Below are 27,343 nucleotides of genomic sequence, written 5' to 3'. Positions count from 1 at the left end.
AAATCATTTTGTAAGTGGCTATTTCACTGCACAGCAAGGTCCCTCAATTCATTCTGCAGCAGCCTAGAGCACAAACAGCCTTGCTTGTCATCATCCACATGGACAGATCACTGCCCAAGCCTGCCCTTCCTCCCTCCTTTACAGGAGATGGGGCAGGACTCTCACAGCTAACTAATGACACTTCCAGAACTTTTAATGCTCCAGGTATAGAACACAACACTTCCCAGAGTTGGTGGCCAATGACGTTTCATGTCATCTTCTACTGCTTATTATTAAGCAAACAATGTTTAACTACCAGTTTCTTTTTGTGAAAAGATATGTACATACACATAACTCCTCCAGAAGAGATACCTTTTTTCCTACCCTCTATATTCTTGCCTGCCTGACAGGGAAAAGAAAGCAAGGTCCTGCAGGAAGAAGAATGGTAGGACACAACTGTGATACCAGCACCCTACATACTGGGCTAGGAGGAGTCCAAGCTTGAGGCCACCCACATAGTGAGAGCCTGCCTCAAAACAGTAAGAAAAAGCCAGGCAGTGGTGGCACATGCCTTTAATTCCAGCATCCAGGAGGCAAAGGCTCACAGATTTCTGTGAGTTCAAGGCCAGCCTGGTCTACAGAGCTAGTTCCAGGACACCCAGGGCTACACAGAGAAACCCTATCTCAAAACAAAAACAAAGAAACAAAAAGCAAGATACAAAAAAAGAAGTAAATATGACCTGGAGAACTGCTAAAGAGCTCTGAGTGCATAGAACAGAATGCTTTCAGCTCTGGGAAGCAGCACTGTCTACTCCATAAGATGTTCTGAGGATTTGTTCTTTATTTTAGAACAAATTGAAATAAACTAAAATTACCTCAGAATAAAGTAATAAAACGTACAGGCACTTCTTGACAGAGAACTTGGGAATAAAACTGAGAAAAGACTCCCCAAGGAGAATGTTAGTCTAAATTTAAGAGATTAAAAACTGACAAGAACCACCATGTAGCACCATCTCAGGGCCCATGTCACTCAGCCCAAGAAACAAGGACAGAAGCATCTTCAGAAGTGTCCTCCACCTTTCATAAATCCATGTACAGGAAGCTCATGAAATGCGGAGTCATCTGTAGGCAGCACGGACACATAACAGCCAAGCAAAGGACATAACATGCTCAAGACAAACTTAGGTTTCTTAACAGCTTCACTATGTAGACCAAGGCTCTGACCTTAGTAAAATCTTTAATGAGGTCCGCTGCTCTCACACCATTCTGGACATTAAAGCTGATATCAACTTTCACTTCGGTAAAAGAATCTGTTAATTTAATAATAGGAACCTGGAAAAAAAAGACAGAAAAGTTTAAAATAGTCTCCCAAATTAAGTGACAAAATCAGGGGGCAAAAGGTTATAAGGTAGGCCTCTGATCTCTGCCCATAAAAACATGAAGTGCTCTGAGGACCAAGCATCAGCCAGCCCAGTAGGTACAAGTGCCTGCTGTCAAAGGTTAAGTACCAGGGCCCACAAAGCAGAAAGAGAGAACTAACTCTACCACTGACCTCCATGGGGCATAGTGTGCATGTGTGAGAATAATGAATAAATTAGTAAAAAACAATAAAAAGATATAATAAAATTTATTTTAAAAAAATTTTGAGAGAGGGTTTCAGTGTGTAGCCCCAGCTATCCTGAAACTTGCTCTGTAGACCAGGCTAGCCTCGAAGTCACAGAGATCCTCCTGCCTCTGCCTCCTGAGTGCTCCTGAGTTGTTGCTCAGAGAGCCTGAAGTGCTGGACTTCGGTTCCCAGCACCCACACTGAGGCTCACACTTGTCTGCAATTCAGCTCCAGAGGACCCAAAGCCCTCTCCTGCGCTCCCCAAACATATAAACATACATCCTTTTTAAAAGACCTTCATTTACAAGATCTTAGAACAATATCTTCTGTGTAACTAGAAGTTACGTAATAGAAATGAACTCGCTCTGTAGACCAGGCTGGTCTCAAACTCAGAGATCCACCTGCCTCTGGCTCCTGAGTGCTGGGATCAAAGGCCTGTGCCACCACTGCCTGGCTAGTAATCAGAATTTTTACTTACGTATTTTTATACTGAAGTTTTGGCTGTATTATGCATGGAAAACTGGCTATCATTTCTTAAGGAAATGTATAGCCAGGACAGGCTATTTTGATTCACCAGGAACAGTTATCACCCAGTCACTGTCACATTCACAAAAAGTGATTCACGGAATCCGCAACTGTGCTAAGCAAGACAAGAACCTCAGTTTCTCCTGCAGATAACAAGACTAAGAAAGATACAACACTAAGAACTTACTGTCGCCTTGTCTAGGACCTTCACGGAGTCCTCATCAGCAACTTTGTGTTTCCGAAGGGCTTCTTCCAGGGTCCAGAGAGGCAGGTTCTCCCACTTCCCAAACACCACAAGGTCGATGTCACTGCATTGTAGTGGCATACATGACAAGGTTGTAAGAAGCTTCACTTAAGTCTTAGCTGACAATCACACTAACTTCAAGTCAGCACTATGAGAACCCACTTCCCTCTGTGCCTCAGAAGACCAATGTGCTGATGATAATGTATTTCAGAAGAAAAATGGAGGGCAGAAGTGAAGAGTATTGATTTTAGCAACCTCATACCCTCAGCTATTTCACAGAACTCAGGACCAGGACATGAGACAATGTTGACAGAAAGAAAGTCAAATATATTAGTATCAGTGATTTTTTTTCCCATAAAGCTTTCCGGTATTAAACTTCAGGTGTGCAACCTCAGTGAGAATGTGACATAAAAATAAACATTAAGCTGTATAAAACCTGAATACCAAGCCTGCTCCCAATATATAAATAAATACACTCACTTTCAATCATTACTTTGTGCCTTTTCCATATCTAAATTGTGATAACTGTTCTAACCAAGCTCAAGGACAGCTACATAAAAGGACCCTGTCTCAAAAACAATAAACAAACAAAGTCCCATTTCTGTCCAGACACATTCAATAGCCAAAGCATACACTAATCCCTTCAAAGTTTCATAAATATACTAACCTAGTAGGTAAATACAGGCCAGTTTTAAAGCTTCCAAATATTTGGACCTGGAACATGGAAGGAAAAAAAAATCATATCAAGGTGCCTATAGAGAAATGCATGTTCTTGCTGCAGGAGCTTCCTTATCCGCCAATACGAGGCTTTCCTAAAGTGGGGATGCCTCACAGGCATTCACTCAGAATGTAGCATACAATCTAAAACAGAGACCTTGAGGCTATCAAAATGGCTCAGCAGTTAAAGATATTCACTATGGAAGCCTGACCCCTAGGTCCCACGTAAAGGTAGAAGAAAACTGACTTTATAAAATTGTTCTGACATCCACACACGTGCCTACACATATTATACATATACACATTATATAATTTAATGATAAATGAAAATCTTAAAATTTTAAAAGAGAGACATTTACAAAGTTATGTTCCAGAGGCTAGCCTTCCCTTACAAAACAAGGATGGTCACAACTCCATAATCCTGTTCTCCCTGCGGTAGTCCTCTCATGAAGTCGGAATGTTTCAGCTGCTAGCAATGTGCTGGTGTACCAGAGTACCAGAGCAATTTGCACAAGATCCTGACATGCAATCAACTGAGAATCTCAGCCTGCACAGAACTGTGGCACCCAGGTAATTTCATGTGTGTCTGTGAGTCCAGTCTAGGATAATGCTAAAGCATTCTGGTGAAAAAGACCTGGGAACCTAGCCACATCCTTGCGTTTCTATTTGTAAAAACACAATTGCCTACCTCAGGAGGATGAAGGTTAAAAGATCAGGGCATCTTAACCTGGGGCAGATCATTCATTTCTTGTAGGAGGGGCTGTGCTGTTCACTACGTGTTTAGCCACCTCCCTATCTACCCACTAGATGTCAGCAGTGCTTACTAAATCATGCTAGTCAGAGCCATCTCTGCTCTGGCCCAGGGAACACTACCAGATGGGGAGGGGAGAGATCACAGCTGCTCACTGAAACACCCACACCCTCCCATCTATTCTTTACCTACAGCATCACATTTGAACCTTTTTCTTTTGCCAAAGGGACAAAATTTTCCGTTTCCCTTATGTAACCTGGAGAGGGGTCTATTGACACTACGCAACATAAAGTAATAGAGTTACTCTTTGAACAGATAGGATTCTAGAACAGATCTTCAAAAAAAACCCTAAAATGTGGAGTATAATTCCAGTAATGAGAGATACACACTAACGGAGACCCAGGCAAAAATTCTGTTCATTGACTAGTAAATCAAAAGAAGTGGGCCAGGGGAGCAAACAGTAGTTTCTAATGAGAGGTGTATACTCTCTGCATTTGCCAGAGGCAGTCAACTTTAAGTGGCAAGAGAAACACCTTCAGCTAGAAGCAAACTGTAATGTTTACACTGACTGGCTAGAACTGAAAAAAAAAAAAAAAGGTCCCTAAATCTCATTCAATAACAAACTACTATAATGAGGTTACAGATATCTTTCTCTTACATTAACGATTCTAAATTTTGTCTACTTTTAGTAGGTATTACTCAGAAGTGAGAGGAACAGGTTTTGGGTAAGGCCAAAGTAATCACCAAACCCCAAAGTCTAAAGGCTCCAGAAAACTGTTTGCCTTTAAAATGTTAAAAAAAAAAAAAAAAAAAAAAAAAAAGCTGGGCACAGCATATGTCTAGAAAGAAGGGGGCTACTGCTGTGAGTTCAATGCCAGCCAGGTACAATACAGTGAGAGCCTATTGCAAAATAAAGTGGACTATCACTACAAAAGCACTTACACTGTGAGCGAGGTCTCTACGTGAGACTGATTCTGTGGGCAGGGCTTTGCCTGAAGCCCCAGGTCCCACGACAAGTACTCACATCAGCACTGGGCCAGAGCTCCTTAATCACACTCTCGATCCTGTTCACTACCTCCATCCGCATCTTCTCCTCCTCGGGTCTGGGAGACATGTACTCATAAAAATCACTGATTTCTTCATGCAGACTGAAGAAAAAGCAGAAAGCAAGTATGAGCAGGGCCAATCCAGTAAAAAGTCAGTTTCTTGAATAATCTTAGAAGTCTCGTAATTTATCTGATGCCTTATACTTGCAGATTTTTACCCTCATTTTTAATATTATAACTGATAGAATTTAAAATGGCAGTGTACAGAATTTAATTAAAAGAAAGTAAGAAATTCCCCATGCAGTCCACTACTTTGCTGTGGGTGGGTTTTTTTGTTTTGTTTTGTTTTTGCCTTCCTTCTTCTTTTAAAATAAAGCAGAAGTCATGCAGGCCTGGTCTCAGACTCTGTAGCCACAAAGCAGGAAGGAAGGCCCTGAGCCCAGGGAGCACAGGTAGCTAACCACCCCTTTTCTCCATAAGGAGCAAAACCTATCAAGCCAGTCAGTGAACACCAGCAGTGCCCTGAGAAGAATGGCTGGCAGACAAGGGCTCTGAGAAGGAGCTGCAGGCTTCCAGAGACTGTCGTGTACAAGGCACAAAACCAAATGCACAAGCACAGTGAGTAGACAGGCACATCTGGAAGGGAATACAGAGGCGCGTCTGAAAGGGAAGATGGGCTCAGGATAACAACAAATTTGAATGGCAAGCTAAGAAATTCAGGCATGTGCCCCTGGCTTGTTCAATGAACTGGGTTCATCCCCAAGAACCACAAGAAAAAAGAAAAAAGAAGGAAAGAAGGGAGGAATGGAAAAAGAAAGAGAAAGAAAAAGAGAAGATGGAAAGAAAAAAAAAAGGAAAGAGAAATCAAGTTTAGACTTCCCTCTGAGACAACAGCCTGGAGGGCTGGGGAGACCCTGGCTTTAACATGTAATTAAAAAGATCAAGCTGGCAACTGTATCACAGATGGACAAAGGGGCAAGGCCTACAATAGCTGCATCACAGAGAAAAAGACCAAGGGGTTGTGGCAGGACAGGAAAGAGCTCCAGAAATACTGTACACGCAAGACACCTCACTGGCCCTGTGGGGTAGGCAGGGGTGAGAACTGAGAGTGACAAAGGACTAGACAGGACCAGAGGACAAAGTGGGCTGCGGGCAGGACTGATTCACGCTGTATAGCAAAGGGCATGAAAGCAGCACTACTTGCTTCCAAGTTCTGAGACCCTGGAGAGTTACCATGAAGAGAGGAAGTGGGAAAAGACCCAAGAGAAGTACCCACACAGCTTTCCCTGGGATTGAGAAGGTGGAGGAGGCCAGGGGTGCTCTCAGAAGGTGTCTGCAATTAGAACACTCACTGGCTTCACAGCAGAAAGACAAATTCAAGTGGACCAAAATTAGCTTTGAGGAAGGAAAAAAACGTGTCACAACTTTCACTGGCTACAACTTTTACCTCACAGAACACTGATGACTTTAAATGTGACCAATTGAGCAACCAATTGTTCTTGTCTCTTTTGATGCCTAAAAAGAAGATACCAAGTCAAAAATTTTGAGTTCTAGCTCAGGCACTGCATGAGAGCAGTTATGTCCCCTGGACATGTGGCTCTAGTGCTTGATGCTCCCTAGCCCATCTGTTCATGGGCTGGACAAACTGCCAAGCAGGAGCCATGTAGGCCAGAAGGAGTGATAAACATGATCACATCTGCCTGCTCACCATGTAATACTGAGTAATGTCTGGATCTTAAAACTCCCAAGGTCCCAAGGCTGAGGGAGGTAAATCTCTGTAACTTTGAGGACAGCCTGGTCAATACAGTAATTCCAGGCCAGCCAGGACTATACAGTGAAAACATATCTCAAAAAATAAAACAAAAACTCCCAAGGGATGGTGAGAGTTCCTGAGTTTGAACTCTAGGATGCCCATGGTAGGAGAGAACCAACTCCAGTAAGCTGTCCTCTGAGTTACATGTGGATTCAATGACACGCACACAAATGTAATAAAACCAGAAAACCCCCAGCTCTTCTGAGAGAATCCAGAAAGATATCCAAGGGAGCCCAGCGTTCCTTGGCATGTTTCTGGAGGCCTTTGCATCTTTGGCTTCTTTCGGGTTTATGGGTTTTCATAGGTTGTTATCCATGTCTCCTACTTACAATCAACCAGCTAGAAGAAAATAGCCAGGAGGAAAGGGAGCTTGCACTGCTCCTCTATACAGGCCTGCCAGCAAAAAGGAAGCCCAAAGATAAACAGCAAAATATACAAGTTGCTTCTCAGCTCACTTCAGTCTGCTGTGGATTATGAGACCTTAACTGTAGCTCTGAGTGCTAAAGCAGTTCTCTGCAGAATAATATCATCCTAGCTGATGGGGGGAGAACCCTGGAAATTTTATTACATCTACCCTATAAATGCTCCCTTACAGTTTCTGATTCAAATGCAGGCAGAAACATTGGGTCTACCTGCCAGTTCAGATTGAAGTTAGAAGACAACAGCCATATGAGAGTCTGTAGTCTAAACACTCCCGAGTGTGTACACCAAAGTACAGGATGCACAGGGCTTGTCAAACCAAGCCTTGCTCTGAGCCATCTCTAGCCAAGAACACAGAGGAAAAACTCATCAAAGCAGATTTTATAAAGAGTGCTAGTAGTCTGTTCTGCACTGCTGTACCACAAACAGGTTCCAGACAGGAACTACACATGAAAACAAACTAGACTATCATGACGCAAAGACCTTACAAAACAGATTTCTGAACACAGTGAAAATGTAGTCTAAAATTTACTTCCAGTGCTGGGATCCTGGGCGTTTTGCCAGCACAGTAATTTGAAAGAAACTTATTCAGGGTTCTAAAAGTTTTAAGACAGGATTTCCCTAAGGGTTAGGCTACAGTTTAGTGGTGAAGTATTTGCTTAACATAGGATGGACAAGGCCTGGACTGGATCCCCAGCACTACAAAAGAACGTACTTAATAGTCTATGAACTATTATCTCCCTTTAACTCCCAGTAGTTACTGTATTATTTAACTCCTTAAATTTTTGGAAGAACACAGGTCCCTGTGCATGTAGGCCAGAGCTCTACTACTGTGCTACATTCCCTGGCACAGTTTTTTTTTTTTTAAAGATTTATGTATTTTATGTATATGAATGCTCTATCTGTATGTATACCTGCATGACAGAAGAGGGCACCAGATCACATTACAGATGGTTGTGAGCCACCATGTGGTTGCTGGGACCTGAACTCAGAACCTCTGGAAGAGCAGTCAGTGTTCTTAACTGCTAAGACATTATCTCCAGCCCTTGTTTTTTTTAAACAGGGTCTTTCTATGCAGCTCAGGTGGGCCTGCTGTCTTAGCTTCCCAAGTGCTGGGAGTTACAGATGTGTCAACACACACATCTGCATTTCTCTTATTGATGTGTTTGTTATCTGTCATATTAGAAAAGGGGATGAGAAATATGGGAAAGAAGAAGGCTAAGCTATTAAAGTAAAACATCCTTGAACAATGAGAAAAAGGAGACCTCTCTCAGGCCTGGTAGGGTCCTCTTGCTCATGCCAAGCACAAGCCTGACTTTCCTGGCTAAGTACTGTAGCAACTAAATTCTATTTCTGAAGTGCCCATTCTCGGTTTGTTACAAACTTGACCATGATAATAGAATAAATTAGGACAGAGCCAACAAAGTTCTCTAGGCTTTCTTACACATGCCAGTGAATGCCTCTGGAATCATCTCACTAGGCAGAAATAACAATTTCTCTTGGGTCTGGATCACAGTAACATCAGGAAGCTCTGACCCCAATCCCAGGCCTCAGTAACAGCACATTGGTACAGATGCTACTGACTAAGAAGTCATGGTTGTCTTCATGCATGTTCAATGACTGCTGGTCTCGGCATTACATGCTCAAATTTGAAACAAACATCCAAAATTACTACAACTGCTGACAGTCTTTCCCGCCAGCGTGGACCTGACAACTGCGGTCTTACAGCTTTCTTTACCATTTAATCTTTCTCAAATATACCAAGACACTGAGAGAAATGAGTAATCAAGCCCTACAAAAAAAAAAAATCACAAAGCAATGAGTGACTCCAGAAGGCTCTGGAATTCACTGTAGAAACAAACATATTTAGCCAGTTCAAACATTCCAACTACCAGCTGGACACCTCTGCCAGGCTGTCACTTCAAGTGTCTCTGGACCAGAAACAAAGCTCCTCTTACTCCCATTCCCTGCTTTCCCCAGGACCTCCTCCCTCCAGTCTCTGGTTCCCAGGAGGTCCACCTTTCTTCATACACTGATCTGACAGCTTACCAAATTCCTCTGCTCAAAACCAACCAAAGGTGTGTAGAGCCATCCTGGCCTGAGTACCCTGGGTCACATGTCCCAGGTCCTCTTTTCTCCTTAAAGTAGCAATTTAAAGAACCTTAGCACTACACAGCCAGCCCTGTTCCCACCTGCAGAGTGAAGAGAGCAAGAGTATAAGTCTTGGGCAGCTTCTGTCTATATCTCTGCAAGGTTTACTGTTACCAAGCACAAAGCAAACCTTCAGAAAAAAAGCTATCACTATTAACAGTCAGTTAATTTCACAAGATAATTCAGCACAGGCATAACTTACTGCGTGTACAAGTCTGATCCCAGTCACCAGGCCACTATCCACAATCTGTGGTGTTGTTGTTCTTGTTACATGTGTGTGTGCATCTTGCCTGTATGTCTGTGTATCATGTGTATGCAGTGTACTCAAGAAGCCAGAAAAGGGCATCAGATCTCTTGGGACTGAAGTTACAGACAACTGTGAGCTGACATGTGGGTGCTGGAAACAGTATTCACGTGCTCTGGAAGAGCACCCAGACCTCTTAACCACTAAGCCATTGCTCCACCCCATAATCTTTGTTTTTATCATTTTGTTTGTTTGCTTGTTTCAAAGGTTTGGGGGAGGGGGAAAACATGAAACAGGAAAAATATTTAGAAAAATGAAAAAAGGAAAAAAAAATATTAACGAGAGAATGAGAAGTCAAGACAAAGGCCAGGAGTGGTGCTGCATGCCTTTAATCCCACAAGAAGCTATCAGATCTCTGAATTCTAGGCTAAGATTATACAAAAGAACCTGTCTATAAATGAACAAACAAAAGAACAAACGAACGAATGAATTCTAATGAAACAACAAACATGTGCAAAGCAAATTATCCAGCAATCCAGGGAGCTAAAAACATGTTCCCAAAAGCCTACACCAGAACATATAGAGCAGGTTCTTTTATGGCTGCCCAAACCTGGAAGTAGTCAAGATGGCCTTCCGCAGATGAAATTACAGTCTATTACATCCATATAAAGGAGTATTACATAGCACTAGAAAGAAGAGCACCATCAAGCCAGGAAAATTTTGGAGGTATCTTAAATGCTGGCTGCTAAGCAAAAGAAGCCACATTCAAAGGCTGTTAACTGTATAATTCTAAAAGTGTGTTGGGAAAAGTCAAACTGAAGACAGGGAAACAAGGACTAATGGCTGCCAAGGGTTAAAAGACAGAACAAAGAATTGTTGGGCAATGAAACAATTCTATGTGATACTGTAACCGTGGATCCATCAGTCCACAGATGTGAGAAGTTTCCAGCAAATACCGATACACATCACAGACCACTTGCTAACATGTCAATGAAGATTCACTAACTGAACAAATATGCCACTCTGGAGCAGGATGTCATGATAGGGACTCAGGAAAGTGCCAGGCTTATACAGGAAATCTCTGTACCTTCCACTCAGTTTTGCTATGAACTTTGTAAAGCTAAATAGAAATTCTACAAAAAAACTAAACTATATTTTCTTCCAATTATTCTTTAAAAACAAAACAACAAAAAAAAAAACCTAACACTTATTTATGATTACTATAAAAGACAGGAAAATATGATAGTGTACTCCATCCATAAATCCATTCCTAGAACCCGGCAGAAACCTAAAACCATGGACAGATGTACATGCCAAGTTTTGTCCTAGACACATACATCCATGATAAAGTAATTTATAAATTAGGCAGATTGAAAGATTAAAACAGAATAATTATGGTAACACAAGTTATGTGAATACAGTTGCTTTTTTCTTTTTTTCTCTTTCTCAACTTCTTTACTTAGCTGGGCATGGTGGCACACACCTACAATCCCCAAAACTCAGGAGGCAGAGGAGTCTTGAGGAGACGGCACTTTTTTGTTTTGGTTGGGTGGTTTTCCAAGACAGTGTTTCTCTGTGTAGCCCTAGCTGTCCTGGAACTCACAGGACAGCTGTAGACCAGGCTGGCCTCAAACGTAAGAGATCCGCCTGCCTCCACGCCCTGAGTTGGTTGGGGTAAAGGCGTGTGGTACCACTGCTAACCTGTCAGTTTTTGACACAGGGTCTTTCTACTGTGTAGCTCTGGCTTGAACTCAAAAGGTCCACCTGCCTGTGCCTCCCAAGTGTAGGCAGTCTTATTTAAGGAAAAAATGTTTTTTAAATTTTTGTTTTGTTTTTTGTTTTTTGAGACAGGGTTTCTCTGTGTAGTCTTGGTTGTTCTGGACTGTTTTGTAGACCAGGCTGGCCTCGAACTCACAGAGATCTGCCTGGGAATACAGCTGTGCTAGGATTACAGTGTGCGCCACTGCGCCCAGCTTATGTTTTTAATTCTTACAAGGCTGAAATACAGCTGAGCAGTACAATGCCTGCACAGCATGTATAAGACCCTCAGTTTGATTCTCAGAACAGAAAACAAAATGTCATAGCTTTTATCTTTTCACTTTATGACTTCTCTTCAGCTCACCCAAATTGCCAGCACCATTCCTTTGTATTCTGTGGCCATTTCTAAGTAAAATAAAGGTGACTTAAAGGTTGCCCTAAGAGTCTGTAAGCCAGACATTTGAGATGGTAGCTAACTGGCTATCTGCTGAGTAGTAAGCACAGTATGGACACACCAGACAAAGGCCTGGTCCAAGTCCTGCCCAGACAGAGTGAAATTTCAATGTGCTACCACAGCAATGTACAATTAAAAACTTAAAAATTATTTCTAATGTTTCCCAGTAAATGTTTTCATCTTGGCTATCTACAGAAGATAAAGGCACTGAATCTTTTTTCCACCCACAGCTAAGTGTCTAGCACCCCACACTTAATAATCCAATTTTCTTCTCAGCTAATGAGTATACATATTGTTCCTTGTACAGTCCTCTACTTTCCCAATTCTATTATCAAACTCTTTCCTGAGGGAGACAGTTCTACTTCTACAGTCAATATGATGTTGGCAAGACCATACAACAAAATCTGCTAGGGGTTCTGGACAGGAACAGTCATAGACCCTTTGGTTGTAGCCCAGAGGCAGGTCAGAAAAACAGAAGCCTAAAGAACCAACAACTATCAGCAAAAGAAAAACCAGAAGTAGGGCACTTGAACAGCTTTGGGGTCCCTGAAGCAAATATCATTCAAAGCTGACCACACAGGAAATACTACTAAGTTTGTCATTTTCTTTCCCTTGTTTCTGAGTATCTTGATTCACACACAAAAGTATACATAAGCCCTCATTCACATTCATTTATGTGTTAAATTAGATTTTCTTTTCAGTGTAGGGCTGTATATGTTTTATTCTGTAGGACTCAAGCTATCCTTTAAAGTCCTGATAAAAAACTGGGGCTTGGAGAGGCGGATCAGTGGTTAACAGCAAGTCCTGCTCTTGCATAGGATGTGAGTTCAACTCCTAGTACCCACATGGTGGTTCATAAATATCTGTAATCCCAGTCCCAGGGGATCCAATTCCTTCTTCTGACCTCTGTAGGCACCAAGCACTCAATGTGGTACATACACATACACACAGGCAAACATTCATACACATAAAAATAAAATAAATGCATATATTTAAACAATTAAATAAAGCAGGTATGGTAGTGCACGCCTTGGGAGGCAAAGGCAGGTAGATCTGTGAGAGTTCGAGGCCAGCTTGATCTATAAATCGAATCCAAGACAGCCAGGACACACAGAAACCCTGTCTAACAAAACAACAACAACAACAAATTCCTATAGAAATCTAGAGAGTTGTTAGCACGAAATCAATGAGCCACGAGCTCACCTTTAGTTCTCACAATGCTATTCTTCCTGTTTCTTCTACTAGATGTTCTTTACAGTCATTCAGCAAGTTATTGCCTATACTCCTGCAAAAACTAGAATTGTTTATCTGAATTACATTAATTAACAAGTTCATAAGTTGGTTTAACATCTTCAATTTTAGCCATCTATTGTAAAGGGTATTTTAATTTTAATTACATTTATTTGGAGGGGGTTGTAGTAGTAAGTTGTTTCCTTCTGCTTTATAGGTCCCAGGGATTGAACTCAGGTTGTCAGACTCAGCAGCAAGTTGCCTTAACCTAGTGAGCCACCTCACCAGCCTCATTGTGAACTTCCATTTTCCTCACCTTCCTAACTTCATTTCTAAATTACTCCGGCTGGGGAGGTTGGTGCATATGTAGAATGCTATGAACGTTCATGTATGTCTTTTATAATCAAGCAGTTCCTTTGCTCTATCTATTACACTGGTTAGGATAGCTACAATAAAGTCAAGTAACAACAATGACAACAGCAGCTTTGTCCTCTGCTGAAGAAGCTAACATCTTCCACTCTGAAGTGGGTGGCTTTCTCCAAAGAAAATTTCACAAATAAGCCATAAATGTATTAACAAAAATATTTACACTAAAACAGCAACCTACTACATTAATATATCAAAAGTTTCCTTCATATTCCCACTCACATAACATCTCTCCCCCGACTCCCCAGCCAAGTCAGGGTTTCTCTGTATAGCCCTGGCTGTCCTACAACTTGCTCTGTACACCAGCTCACCTCTGCCTCTCAAAGGCTGAGACTAAAGCCACCATGTCCAGCTCGGTTAGCATTCTTAACACAAAAATGGCAAACAAAAAATAAATAAAAACAATATATCTGATACTTTAAACTGAACAACCCAGTAGCAGATGTGACACTTTTTTTCTAAATATACAAAATACTTAAAACATTTAAGATTGTCCACAATCCTGTAAAATTTACCTGGATTATGTTTGGTTTCATTTCATTAAATATTATCTTAAATACGCATCTGTCATTTACCATTTAATTTGTCTTAAAATCCATTGTCTATACAAGTAGTTATACCTAGATACCCTAACTTGTGAAGCCCTTCCTTTCTATTTCTTTCTTTTTCCAGCAAGGCCTGGCACGATTACTATTCCAAAGGCTGTCTGCTGTGCCTATATGCTACATACACTATATGAAATGACATTTCCTCAGCAACCTCACAAAACAGCCATCAAAGCCATTATAAACTGAAAATAGTCGTACATCTTTAAGACTCATGGGCATAGGAAGAAACCCCCAGACAGCTATTATAGCTTGCTTCTGAAATACTGCCAACAGGATCGCGTTCTAAACGTTTGTTCCTCAGATGGTGGCACCATTTGGGTGGGCTTAGCTATCAGAGATTTACTAGGGCAGACTTTTGTAGGCCCTGGTCCCTGCCCAGTCTCTGTTTTCCTAATCCTCCATAATACAAGAAACCTCTGCCATATACTCCACTGACAGGAATCTGCCATTCCTTCTCTGCTGTGGACTGAAATCTCTCTCAACTGTGAGCACAAGCTTTTCCTCCTTAAGTTGTTTCTGTCACATTCTGTGGTCACAACAGTAAAACAAACAGCCTGCTAATGTTTTTTTTTTTTTTTTTTTAAGGCAGGGTCTTATTTATGTAGCCCAGTGTCTTAAATTATACTGTTCTATTGCTGTGAAGAGATACCACGACCAACGCAACTTACAGAAGAAAGAATTTATTAGGAACTTGCTTATAGTTTCACAAAGTGTGAGTCTATGATTATCATGGTGGGAAGCATAGCAGCAAGCAGGCAGGCATGGCATGGCACTAGAGTAGTAACTGAGAGCTTACACCTTATTGGCAATATAGAGGAGGAGAGAGAAACTGGGCCTGGCATGGGCTTTTGAAACTTGAAAGTCCACTCCCTGTGACATACCTCCTAATCCTTCCCAAACAGTCCACCAACTAGGACTCACACATTCAAACATATGAGCCCATATGGGTCATTCTCTTTCAAGCTAGTAAACCCAGCTTCCAAGAATTGTGAATACAAGCCACCACACTTGGCTTTATTTTTTACTTTATTTTTTTAAAGACAAGATCTTGCTATGTAGCCCAGACAAGCCTTAAATTTGTTAATACTCCTGGCCTCAGCCTCCCAAGTGTTAGGATTACAGGCCTATGTCACCTTACTTTATATTTTTAATATATATGCATGTATTAGAAAAATTCTTTAAACTACTGAAGAGACCCCATAATAATTACCTCATTAAGTCTTACTAGTAGAAAATAAAAAAATAAGTATTGCAGAATGTTCTTCACATGCTAAAATTTTACTAATGATAAAAATATGCTAAATATAGCTAGATATGGATACATACCTACAATTCTAGAAATGGAGATGGGAGTATCAGGAACTCACTCAAGGTCCCGCAGCTACATAGTGGGTTCAAGGCCAGGCTCAACTATACATGAGACCTTATCACAGTATAAAAAACCCTCTGTGACTAGGGCTGACCTAACTTAAAGCAAACTACCACCATTCAGAGCAGCTTAGGGATCTAAATTTGGGATTTGCAATTGGTTCATTTTGATTGCATCATTCTGACTTCTCTCCATCCATCTTTCAGCTTCTGTTCTGCTCAATACAGTCACTAAAGGGAGAACAAACTCAGACTATCTCAGGTTTTCACAGAAGAATCAAGCCCACATTCTGGTGCTGGCTCCGAGAGTTACACAGGGAATGAAAAGAAAGGCCTTCCACACACCTACCTGTGCTGTGCAGAGGCCTAGATAAGCCTTTATCTATGGAGAGGGGTTTATACAGTCCATAGACTCTTAACTACTCTCTGATTCAAGTATCCATAATGTTCTTCACATTAGGTAGATCTGAAAAAGTCAATTTTTAATTTTAAGAGCTTTTATGGATACCAGTCCAGTTCCTTAACACAGAAAGAATAAAAAAAGATATAGATCTTTAGAGATTTCCTTATAGCAACAAGACTATTAGGACTCTCTGGACATCAGAAGCCTAGGTTCTCTGGCCCCTGAACTCCAGAATGTATAGCAGCAAATTCCTGATACTGCAAGGCCTTTGTCTCAAACTGACAGCTACACCATTGGTTCCCCACCCAACTCTGAGACCTCTAAACAGAGACTAAAAAATTATAAAGTATGGGGCTGGAGAGATGGCTTAGAAGTTAAGAACACTGGCTGATTTCCAAAGGACCTGGGTTCAATTCCAGCATCCACATGATAGCTCATAATTATCTGTAACTTCTGTTCCAGAGGATTTGACACCCTTACACAGACATACATGAAGGCAAAACACCAATGTATATAAAATACAAATAAATTATTTTTCAAAAGGAATTAGAGTATTGGCATCCCAGCACCTCCAGTTTCTAGGCAGCCTGCTGTGGGATTTCTCAGTTAATTTTCATAATAAATCGCTGCTCTGTCTATATCCCTATTGATTCTGCCTCTGCAGAGAGCCTATTACAGATTTGGTGCTATGTGTGAAGCTGCATCTCTAAATATGCACAGGTGGTCTAACACCTCTGAAAGCAGGTAATGGGCAGAGGCCAGAAGACGCTGGAGACACAGGTTAGAAGCCACTTCAGCTGCTGTGAACAGGGCACTAAGAACAACTGACAGTGAGGGCAAAGAAGACAAGCATAGCAAGCAGCTTCGAATCAGCTGGAGCTAAATGAAAGCAATCTCTGTTCTTTGTAAATAAGCCTGTCTCTGGTGTCCTATTACAGCAGAAATAGGAAGATACCATCTTCCTTCATTCTCAGTCCCTATGGTGTGGAACAAAGCCAGGAGGCTACACTTCCAGTCCTGATGTGACTTCCAGACCTCAGCTCTCACAGATCATCATGGACTCACTGGGGCACAGAGCAATGACAGTATGTCTCCAAGACAGGTCCACCAAATCAGCAATCACTTAGCATGGTAGCCACCAACCATCCTCCTTGTCCTTAGGGACACCCCTTCCCACCTATGTCCCATAAGGCATCTGAGGGCAGGACATGTGCTGAGCACTGTACCAGGTCTTGAGGCAATCACTTAAGTTTTGTTACAGTCATACATCTCACCTGACATTCCAGGGCCTTCTACTCTGAACTTAGCACTCCTTGCCATCAGCTTGACTACTTAAGTTCTGTGTCCTTTGCCTTAACAAGAAAGTGAACTTCCCAAAGTTTTAACAAACCACATTCCTTACCACCCACAACACCACTAATCTCTATATAACACAAGTTATACCCAAAAAGCAAAACAAAGACATTTTCATACAGCCCATAAGTTAAAATTGCTTTTACACCTTTAAATGGCTGAAAAGAAGTCAGAATTATCCTGGGACACATGAAAAACATATATAATTTGAGCTACAGAGTTGGCTTATTGGTAAGAGCACCGCTGTTGTGGCAAAGGATCCCAATTCAATTCCCAGCACCCACACAGAGGCTCACTGCCTCCTCCAGCACCAAGCATGAATGTGGGACACAGACATAACACAGGCACACATTCATACATATAAAATAGTAAAAACACTTTTTAAAAAGCTTATGTAATTCAAATTAAAGCGTAATTTTTTTCTCAACAATAGCACTCACTCCTTTCCGTGTTGTCTGCAGCTGCCTGTCCCCAGCAAACCAGAGTGGACCAACTCTGAGCACAGACCCAATAAAGAATAAGTACTGTCTCTACAGGGAACATCTGCTGCCCTCTGCTATTCATAGGTCCCATAATGTCTTCAAAAGTAATGTGGCAGATCAAGTCACACTGTGCATACCCCTGTGCTGCCTTGATTATGTGGCAGGAAAGAGAGCTGAAGAGGAGACAGTTGTCAGAAGTGCTACAGTAACAACAGTCAAGGTCCTCCACACTCCCGGGAGTGTTTACTGCTAACTACTGTTCAGTTATACAGTAAGACTTACACATTAAAATTTAAGACACTGGGAGATGGCTTAGCCTTTAAGAGCACTGACTGCTCTTCCAGAGGACCAGGGTTCAATTCCCAGCACCCACATGGCAGTTCACAGCTGTCTATAATTCCTGGGGATCCGACACCCTCACATAGACATACATGCAGACAAACACCAATGTACATAAAATAAAAGTGAATAAATTTTTAAAAAATTAAGACACATTTAAATTTTACTAGTAGCTATTAGGATGATTTCTATGAGAGAGAGAGAGAGAGAGAGTGTTGACAAGGATATAACAAAACTGGAGCCCTGGTATATTGCTGTAGTGAATGTAAAATGGAATAGTAGATGAATAAAATCACAGCAATTTCTTCAAGAAAAACTAATAAGTAAACATAGAATTACCACATGGACACATACCCCAAAAAGCTGAAAGCAGGGCTCCAAAAGATATTTGTTCACAGCAACATCATTCACAATAGCAATAAGAGGGCAAAGTTAAGTGAGTCAATGGCAGAATGGATGGATGAAAAGATGAATGAACCTTGGGGACACTCTTAATGCCAAGTGAAATCAGCTGGGCTCAAAAGGATACTGTTTGATCCCATTTTTATGAGCTCCCTAGAGTAGTCAAATCTCAGTAACAGACCTAAGACAATCCTGGCTACTGGGGCAAGAATGAAGGAGAAAGTACAGCCGTGTTAACTGAGTTTCAGTTGGGGAAGATAAAAATTTCTGGAGATGGACAATGGTGACAACATAAGCTGTATGCTTTCAAATGGATACATTATTAAATTTTGTAATATATATACATATACATACACACAAAGACACACACACATACACATATGTGGTGGTTTGAAAAACAATGTCCCCCATAGGCTCATACATTTGAATGCCTGGTCATTAGGGAATGGAACTACTTGACAGGGATTTAGGAGATGTGGCTTGTTACATGAGGTGTGTCATTGGGGGGTGGGCTTTGAGGTTTCAAATGCTCAAGTCAAGCTCAGTGTCTCTCTATTCCCACTACCTACAGATCAAGATGTAGAGCTCTCAGCTACCTCTCCCATACCAGGTCTGCCTATATCCCACTATCCGTGGCACCATGTGTCCCACAGTGACGATCATGGACTAAATCTATGAAGTTATGAGCACACCCCAATTAATGCCTTCTTTTGTAAGAGTTGCCATGTTCATGGTGTCTCTTCACAGTAATGGAACACTAAGACAATATATTTAATACAACTTTAATGTAATTATCCAAAAGATCTGTCATTAGTAAAATGTGATATATCCATGCAATGGGTATTAAAAAAAAAATGAAGTACTGGGACATGCTACAGCATCAATAAACCTTCAAAACACAAAAGCCTCCACAGTATGATTCTATTTCAGGAAACATGAAGAACAAGGAAATCCACAGAGGCAGAAAGCAGAATTCTCTGTTGCCAGGGCCTAGAAAGGGGCAGAATTTCCATTTGGTGACAAAATGTTCTGGAACTTAACAGTGGCAACTGCCACATAACCTTGTGACTGTACTTAATGCCACTATGATGTACTTTAAAGGAGTCAAATTAGGGGCTAGTGAGATGGCTTAGCAGTTAAGAGCACTGGCAGCTCTTCCAGAGGTCCTGAGTTCAATTCCCAGCAACCACATGGTGGCCTATAACCATCTATAAAGGGATTTGATGCCCTCTTCTGGCAGCAGATGTACATGCAGACAAAGCACTCAAACATAAAACAAAACAAAACCAAAATATGAGTCAAATTAAAGTCAAGTATGGTGGAACATGCTTTTAATCCCAGCATTCAGGAGGCAGAAGCAGGCAAATTTCAGATTTCTGTGAGTTCAAGGCCAGCTCCAGCCAGTCAAAGCTACACAGTGAAACTCTGACTCAAATTAATTATTAATTGTTCATTTAAACTTAAAAAAAAATAAAGGATGTCAAACTGGTAAAATTTATGTTTTGTATATTTCAAATTTAAAAAGAATTTTAGGGGCTGGAGAGATGGCTCAGCAGTTAAGAGCACTGTTTACTCTTCCAGAGGTCCTGAGTTCAATTCCCAGCAACCATATGGTGGCTCACAACTATCTATAATGTGGTCTGATGCCCTCTTCTGGCATGTAGGTATACATACAGATAGAGCACTCATCTACATAAAATACATTAGTTAACTAAAAAAAAAAAAAAAAAAAAAAAAAAAAGGATTTTTAGAATATACTAGTCTATCAGCTAAGGGGTGTTCATGCTTGCAATTACAGCACTCAGGAAGCTGAGACAGGAGGATTGTAAGTTCAAGGCCAGTCTAAACTACATATCAAGACCCTGTCTCAAAACACCAAGAGCTAGACGCTTAGTGTAGAGCTCTTTTCTAGCATGTGAGGCCTGGGCTCAATCCCTGTAACTATCAAATTAAAAACAAAAAAGACAGCTCACAGATAACACACACCTAATCAGGATATACACTACTGAGGAATTAGGTCTTATCCTACTCTCTACTATGCAGCCCTGGCTGTTCTGGAACTCCTATGGGGACCAGGCTGGCCTAGAACCCACATAGATCCACTTACCTCTGTCTCCTGAGTGCTGGGATTAAAGGCATGTACCACCACACCCAGCCTATAATGTATTATTTCACATAAACACTCAGGGTTTGAATTTTAAAAAAATACTACTTGCTTAACTATTGCTTGATACAAAGTTAGAAAAATGTTGAATGCTGTCCTATTGAATGAATCCATCCTGAAGTCAGACAAGAGTACTACACTTTCTGTCATGCATACAAGACAAGCAATGCTTTCATCTGGGGTGTTGTATAGGAGCCAACCCACTCAGAAATGCAGCACTTGCTCCAACACTTAAAGCCTGGAGGGTCCTCCTCCCAGTAGATAGGCAGAGCTTCATTTCCTAGTCCAGCCACCTACCTGCCTTCACACTGCACTTTCGAGGAGAGGCAAGTGAGTTCGAGGTCAGCCTGCTCTACAGAGGGAGCTCAGGACAGCCAGGGCTACACAGAGAAACCATGTCTTAAAATAAACAGCAAACAATGACAATAAAACACAAAACCCAGACTCTATCTTCCAAGCAGAAACAAGTGAAGAGCCTCTATAACCAAGGGGCATAAGGTCCTTTGCTCAGCAGCTTATCTCAGCATCACTCACTGTCAATATTTTAAAATCAAATTGGCACAGTCTCACACTTTAAACAGGGACAACTCAGCTAAGAATTTAACTGTGAAGAACTCTAGAGTCATGCAAACCCACATATAACAAAACTGATGTAGCAAAATCTTCAACTTGACAGAATCCTGGCAGTAAAATCAGTGTTAAGAATAAACATCCTAATCCTTTCTAAGATTGGGAATACACACTTTGACTCTAGTTGTATCCAGTGAAAGGACATTAAGGCACAAGCCATAAACATAAGCAGTGAGAAAAGCTACAGTTACAGTGGTGCTGAGGGTCACCGGGAGCAGGGCACAGAAGCAAGGTGCTTTTTCTCTGGGAAGAGCAAAACAAGCTCCCTTTGCCAAACTAGCTGTCAATGGCTTCCCCTTCACTGCCAAAACTTGGAGGAAATTAACCCTACAAGCAGCACAAGAAAAAAAAGAAAAAAACTTACATAGGAGTGCTCTAGGAAATCCCAAACGGTGTTTTCATTTGAGCTGCCCAGTGATTCCCCAGCACACATATACCGCTTACTTGTCTGGCTAAGGCCAAGCAAGAAGATTCTAACTGGTCTATATTAACAGTCGAGATCAAACCACGAGCTGGTGACCCATTCATGCACATGCATGCTAACTAAAGAGCAGATGATATTGCTGCAAGTGTCCAAATTTCGTAATAGATGAGGGTCCTGTCATTCCACATCACCACAACACCCACTGTTCCACTCTGAGTTGCAACCTGAATGAAATGGCCTAAAAACTAATACCTTATACAATTTAAATTCTAACATCTCTATTTCATTTGTAAATTTCTTTTTTAATCATCTTTAAGCAAAAGAAGTTCCTATATCTGTGCATTTTTAATTAACATAATAAAAATAACTCAAACTAGTGAGCAAAGACTGTTCAGTAGACGATGCAACAAACGGTGCTGTGGGGAGTAAATATTCACATACAAAAGAATGAGGGTGGGCTGGAGAGATGGCTCAGAGGTTAAGAGCACTGGCTGCTCTTCCAGAGGTCCTGAGTTCAATTCCCAGCAACCACATCGTGACTCACAACCATCTACAGTGAGATCTGGCGCCCTCTTCTGACACGCAGGTGTGCATGTAGACAGAACACTGTATACATAAAGAATAAATCTTGAAGGAGGAGGAGGAGGAGGAGGAGACTTGCTGGGCAAGGTGGTGCATGCCTGTAGTCCCAGTGCTCAAGGCCAGCCTGGCCTACAAAATGAGTCTAAGACAGCCAAGGCTACACAGAGAAACCCTGTCTCAGGGGAAAAAAATGAGGCTAGACCCTTACGTTCCACCACAAGCAGTAATTAACTCAAAGTGCCAAAAAGCTACACTTAAAACCTAAAACTCAGAGGAAAAACACTAAGGCAATACTTCACACAACACATTTGGCAATGATTTCTTAAGACATGACACTAAACACACATATAAAAGGAAAAACAAACTGAATTTAATCAAATTGAAAACTTTTGAGGAAAAAGTAAAATATTAAGGGAGTAAAAGATGGGGCTGGAGAGATGGGTTATGGTTAAGAGAACTTGCTACTCTTCCAGAGGACCCAGAGTTCAATTCCTAGTACCCACAAGGTGGCTAACAACCATCTTTAACTCCAGTCCAGGACATTGAATACCCTCTCTGACCTCCATGGATACCAGGTATGCACACAGTACACAGACCTTCGTACAGGCAAAACACTAATACACATAAAAGTAAAAAAGCAAAGTCTTTTTTAAAAGAAAGTAAAACCTCAAAATGGGAGAATATGTTTACAAGTCATATATTGATAAAGGAATCCAGAGTATGTAACAATTCAACAGTGCAGAAAGGAAGAAAGGTAGGTCTAAACAGACATTTCTCCAAAGAAGAAACACAGATTGCCAACAGGTACATAAAAAGGCAAAATGCAATGTTAGCCATTAACCAATGAAAACTACAATTAAACATCATTCACACCTACTAGCTCCTTTAAAATGAATGAATGAATTAATGAGTGAGTAAGTAAGTGGCTAATGAGATGGTTCAGAGGGTAAAGGCACTTGCTGCTGGAGTTCGATTCCTGGATCCACATAGTAAAAAAGAGAGAAGTAACTTCCACAAGTTGTCCTCTGACCTCCTCCTCCATGAATGCAGAATGCATCCCCACCCTTCCACCTACCCCACTAAATAAATAAATTAGAAAACAGAAAACAAGCCCAGTATGGGTGGAAGATGCAGCACAAAGATTGCCTTCACTGTTAGTGCCCTTCTGAGGGCAGCTACCTCCCTAACTGACAGCTCTTAGAGCTCTCCCTGGCACTCAGGTTGCTATCCGCTGCAGGGCCATCCTCACATAGTACTGGCTACTCTGAATACTGCACTGAGCAAGCACAGCAGCCACTACTGCTGGCTGTCCAAGAGTAGGAACTCCAGCTCCAGGAGGCCTGAGCCTGGCCTGCGTGAAACACCCTGCACTAGACATTTTACCACTCGAAGCCTCAGTAAACTTCACATGACAGGCATTTTTACCTAACAGGCATTTTCACCCAAATAAGGGGAAACAGAAGGCCTGTGTAAGGTATAAGGTAGGTGAATCCTTCATTTTGCATGACGGACTGTGCCATTTTTTTGGTCCAAGCAGTTTTTCCTTTTCATGAAAGTCAGAGGCAGACATGTCTGCCATTGCCATTTCTGGTGACACTGAAGGCTGCCCAGTTCGCTCTACTAACCAGGCTGGAGATACCCTCCTCTACTGGTATTGCAACAGTGGGCCCAATAACAAGCTTTTCTTTTGCGCTTTTCGTTGCTTCTTTTATCTTTATAATTAGCAGAGTTGGCTGAGCTAGTAACACAAAAGCAGATGGTGGAAGCAGCCACTGCAGAGACAGTGACAACAGATACAAAAGGGCAGCTAGAGTGGCCAGGGCAGAAACAAAAGAGGCAGCAAAAACAGTGAGGGCTGTGAGGAGCTGAAGACAAAATGTAGGGCCAGTCTCCGGAAGCATCAGAAGCTTCTCTCTCCAGGGAGGTTCTAAGGCCCAAGAACTGCAACACCAGCTTCTCTCAAAGGATAGAGATCCTGATACCCTAGGCCAGAATGCTGTGACACCTGCTGCTATAGAGCAGAGGGTCCCAGCAGCTGAGACCTGTACAAGACCTATAATAACTACCTGCTGCTGTCTGCTGCTGATCATGGCTTCTGAAAGCCAAGGACTTACAGGCTGCTGGGCACAGGCATTTAAAGTGAAAAGCATATATATAATAAACCAACTGTGTGCCTACAGTCATGTTTCTGGATTTTTACCTTTAAAAAAAATTACTCTCTGTGCACATATGAGCACATGCTTATGTAATTACACATCTAACCTGTGTCATGTCACCCATGTCTATAGAAGTCAGAGGACAACTATATGGAGTTGGTTCTCCTCATTCATGTGATTCCAGGGATCAAACTCAGTTCACCAGGCTTGCATGACCAGCCCTGGCTCTGGCTTTTTTTTAAAATCTAGAACAACAGGCCCCTGCTCTCAGGGCTGAGAGCTTAGTATGTAAGATTCTATACCCAGCAATCCAGCCTCTTGGGCCTGGAAATGCTAGCATTGAAGAGCTTCTCACCTACCTATCATTCATTTCCAGGTAGACCAAAAGGTGTTCAGCCAGAACAAAGTAACATAACTTTGTTACTGGGACTGTACAATGACTTAGCAGAGGTGGAAAACAGTTGGGTAAACTACTGAAAAAGTTTAGCATGGTGCTATACCTATATAACTATAATTAAGAATTAAGTCTAAGGCCTGCATGGGCAACAAAGACCCTATCTAAAAATAATAAAACAATGTAAAACATAATTTCAGAACTTGAACACAGAATTGCCATCCGACCCAACAATTTACTTCTAGATACAAGTCCAAATGAGCTGAAAGCAAAGACTCAAATATTTGTACATCAATGAGTTCAGAATTATTCACAATAATCAAAGAGTAGAAACAACCCAAACAGCTGAGCATGGTGGCATATGCCTTTATTCCCAGTACTTGGGAAGCAGAGACAGGTTGATCTCTGTTGAGTTCTCGGCCAGCCTGGTCAACAAAGCGAGTTCCAGGACAACCAGTGCTACACAGAGAAGCGGAGGCATAAGGTTATCGCATAATTCAAATGCTGATTTCTGTACCCCCCATATCTGGCTACAATCCTTGTTCTAAGAATCTCCTGTCTCAGTGTTGTGTAAACACTGCTCCCCAACTATCCCCTGATATGTCAATAAAAAGATTTGACAGCCAATTCTTAACCAGAGGAGAAAATAGGGCTGGACTTCCTGCCAGCCAGGAAAGGAAGAATTAGGGGAGGAAGTAGGGATTTGAGACATGGGAGAGGTCCAGGTGACATCAGGAGAGGAGCTGGAACAAGAAAACTACAAGGGGAAGGTATCTCTGAAATGTATGATGAGAGGAAACTATATTAGCTTAGAGAGTTAAGAGAATAGTAATAATAACTGCTCAGTTATTGTTTTATGAAACTTATTAAATAAAAAAGTCTCAATTATTTTAATACTAGCCAGGGTGAGAGAGAATCTGAGAAAAAGTTTTCTGAAAATAACATTAACAGAAAGCCTGTCCCCAAAAAACCCAATCAAACAAAAAACAAAAAAAAAACAAAAACAAAAAAAAAAAAAAAAAGAAGGAAAAAGAAACAGCCCAAATATTTAAATATTTAAAAGAGAATGGATGAGGAGGCTGGAGAGATGACTCAGTGGTTAAGAGTGCTGTCTGCTCTTGCAAATGAACCCGGATTCAATTCTCAGCACCCACATGGCAGCTCACAACTGTCTGTAACACCAATTCCAAAAGATCTGACACCTTCACACTAATGCACATAACATAAAAATTAAATAAATTTAAAAAAATAGAATGGATAGCAGAGCTTTGATAGGGTATTTGCCTATTGTATATAAGGTACATGCCTATCTTATCACTGGCACTTCAAAAGAAAATACTAAACAAAAACAACCAAAGGAAACGAATACTACATACTTATATACTCAAAGGAATAATAAACCAACTGTGTGCCTTATATACTCAAAGGAATATTATACTCATAAAAAGCTATGAAATTCTGATACATGCTACACATGAGCAAGCCTTTAAGTCTTTATGCTAAGTGAAAAATGCCAGGCATAAGGGATATTACATGATTCTACTTATATGACAAAAACAAACAAACTTTCTGAAATGACTAAAACTTAAACCAGTGAGATATCTCTCAAGGGCACCTGCCACAATCTAACAACCCAAGTCTGCTCTCTAGGACCCACATTATAGAAAGAACTGATTTCAGAACCTGTGTTCTGATCTCCATGCATTCATTAGACAAACACAGACACACACACACACAGAGTAAAAAATAAAATGTACTTTTACCAAATGATTAGGGACTGATGAGACAAATGGTTCAGTGGTTAAGAGCATTGGCTGCTGTCTCAGAGACTGAAGTTCAGTTCCCAGCACCCAAATGGTGGCTCACACTTGTCTGGAACTTCAGTTACAGACCACTTCTGGCCTCTAAAAACATCAGGCACAGACACAGTACATTTACATTTACATACATTCAGGTAAAACATTCACATAATAAAATAAATCTTTAAAAATTGACTAAATATTAAATTCATATATTGAGGAATTAAAACTCTTCTTAGGAAAAAATAAAACCCAATAAACAAGATTGAGAGAAAAAGCATTAAAGGAAAACAGAAGAGACAAATCAATAAAATTTAAAAATAAAACTGTCCTTAGTCATTCTAGATCAGCGGTTCTCAACCTGTGGGTTGCAACCCCTTTGAGGGTTAAACCACGCCTTTTTGGTTAATATTTGGTGTGGGAGGGCTCAGCTCAAGGTAGGTGGTGCCACTCCTAGGCTGGTGGTCCTGGGTGCTCTAAGAAGGCACTCCTCCAAGGCCCCTGCATCATCAGCTCCTGCCCTAGCTGGAATAAACCCTTTCCTCCCCAGACTGTTTTTGGTTGTGGTGTTTTGTCACAGCAACAAAAACCCTCACTAAAATACCAGAAGACTGCCACTCAATTAAAAAATGCATGCGTGTCAAGGGAAGGAAGCACTTATACATTGACAATTTGACTGGCACTTTATTTAACAGACAAGCTGTTAACCTTTCTGAAAACTTAGAACTTTTGCAAACAATGTTACGTAAAGCCCACAAGGAACTTTGATATCCCAGGTGACTACTCTTAGAACCACCTCATCACAGAGCCCAGCAGTTTCTCTATAAGCATTAGGGAATATACCCCGCTCAGCTCACTCTGAAAAGATTCACTGG

The 27,343-nt window shown here is 41.2% G+C and overlaps 1 protein-coding gene across 4 annotated transcripts in view; it reads right to left on the bottom strand.

Annotated features, from left to right (window-relative positions):
• Tent4b (terminal nucleotidyltransferase 4B) overlaps positions 1–27,343 on the bottom strand; it is a 56,782-nt gene that overhangs the window by 10,556 nt on the left and 18,883 nt on the right. For all 4 annotated transcript variants that reach the window (XM_055621210.1, XM_055621207.1, XM_055621206.1 and 1 more), the window contains 4 exons: positions 4,847–4,970; positions 3,022–3,068; positions 2,298–2,418; positions 1,204–1,311 (listed from right to left, as the gene is read on the bottom strand). In XM_055621210.1, coding sequence (XP_055477185.1) covers positions 1,204–1,311; positions 2,298–2,418; positions 3,022–3,068; positions 4,847–4,970 — 400 coding nt within the window. The remainder of the gene's footprint in view (positions 1–1,203; positions 1,312–2,297; positions 2,419–3,021; positions 3,069–4,846; positions 4,971–27,343) is intronic.

The sequence above is a fragment of the Psammomys obesus genome, unplaced genomic scaffold (genome assembly GCF_907164565.1).
Source record: "Psammomys obesus unplaced genomic scaffold, mPsaObe1.curated_primary_1811, whole genome shotgun sequence".
Classification (NCBI taxonomy): domain Eukaryota; kingdom Metazoa; phylum Chordata; class Mammalia; order Rodentia; family Muridae; genus Psammomys; species Psammomys obesus.
The sequence above is the reverse complement of the archived record's forward strand: the minus strand, read 5'-3'. Positions and strand labels throughout refer to the sequence as shown.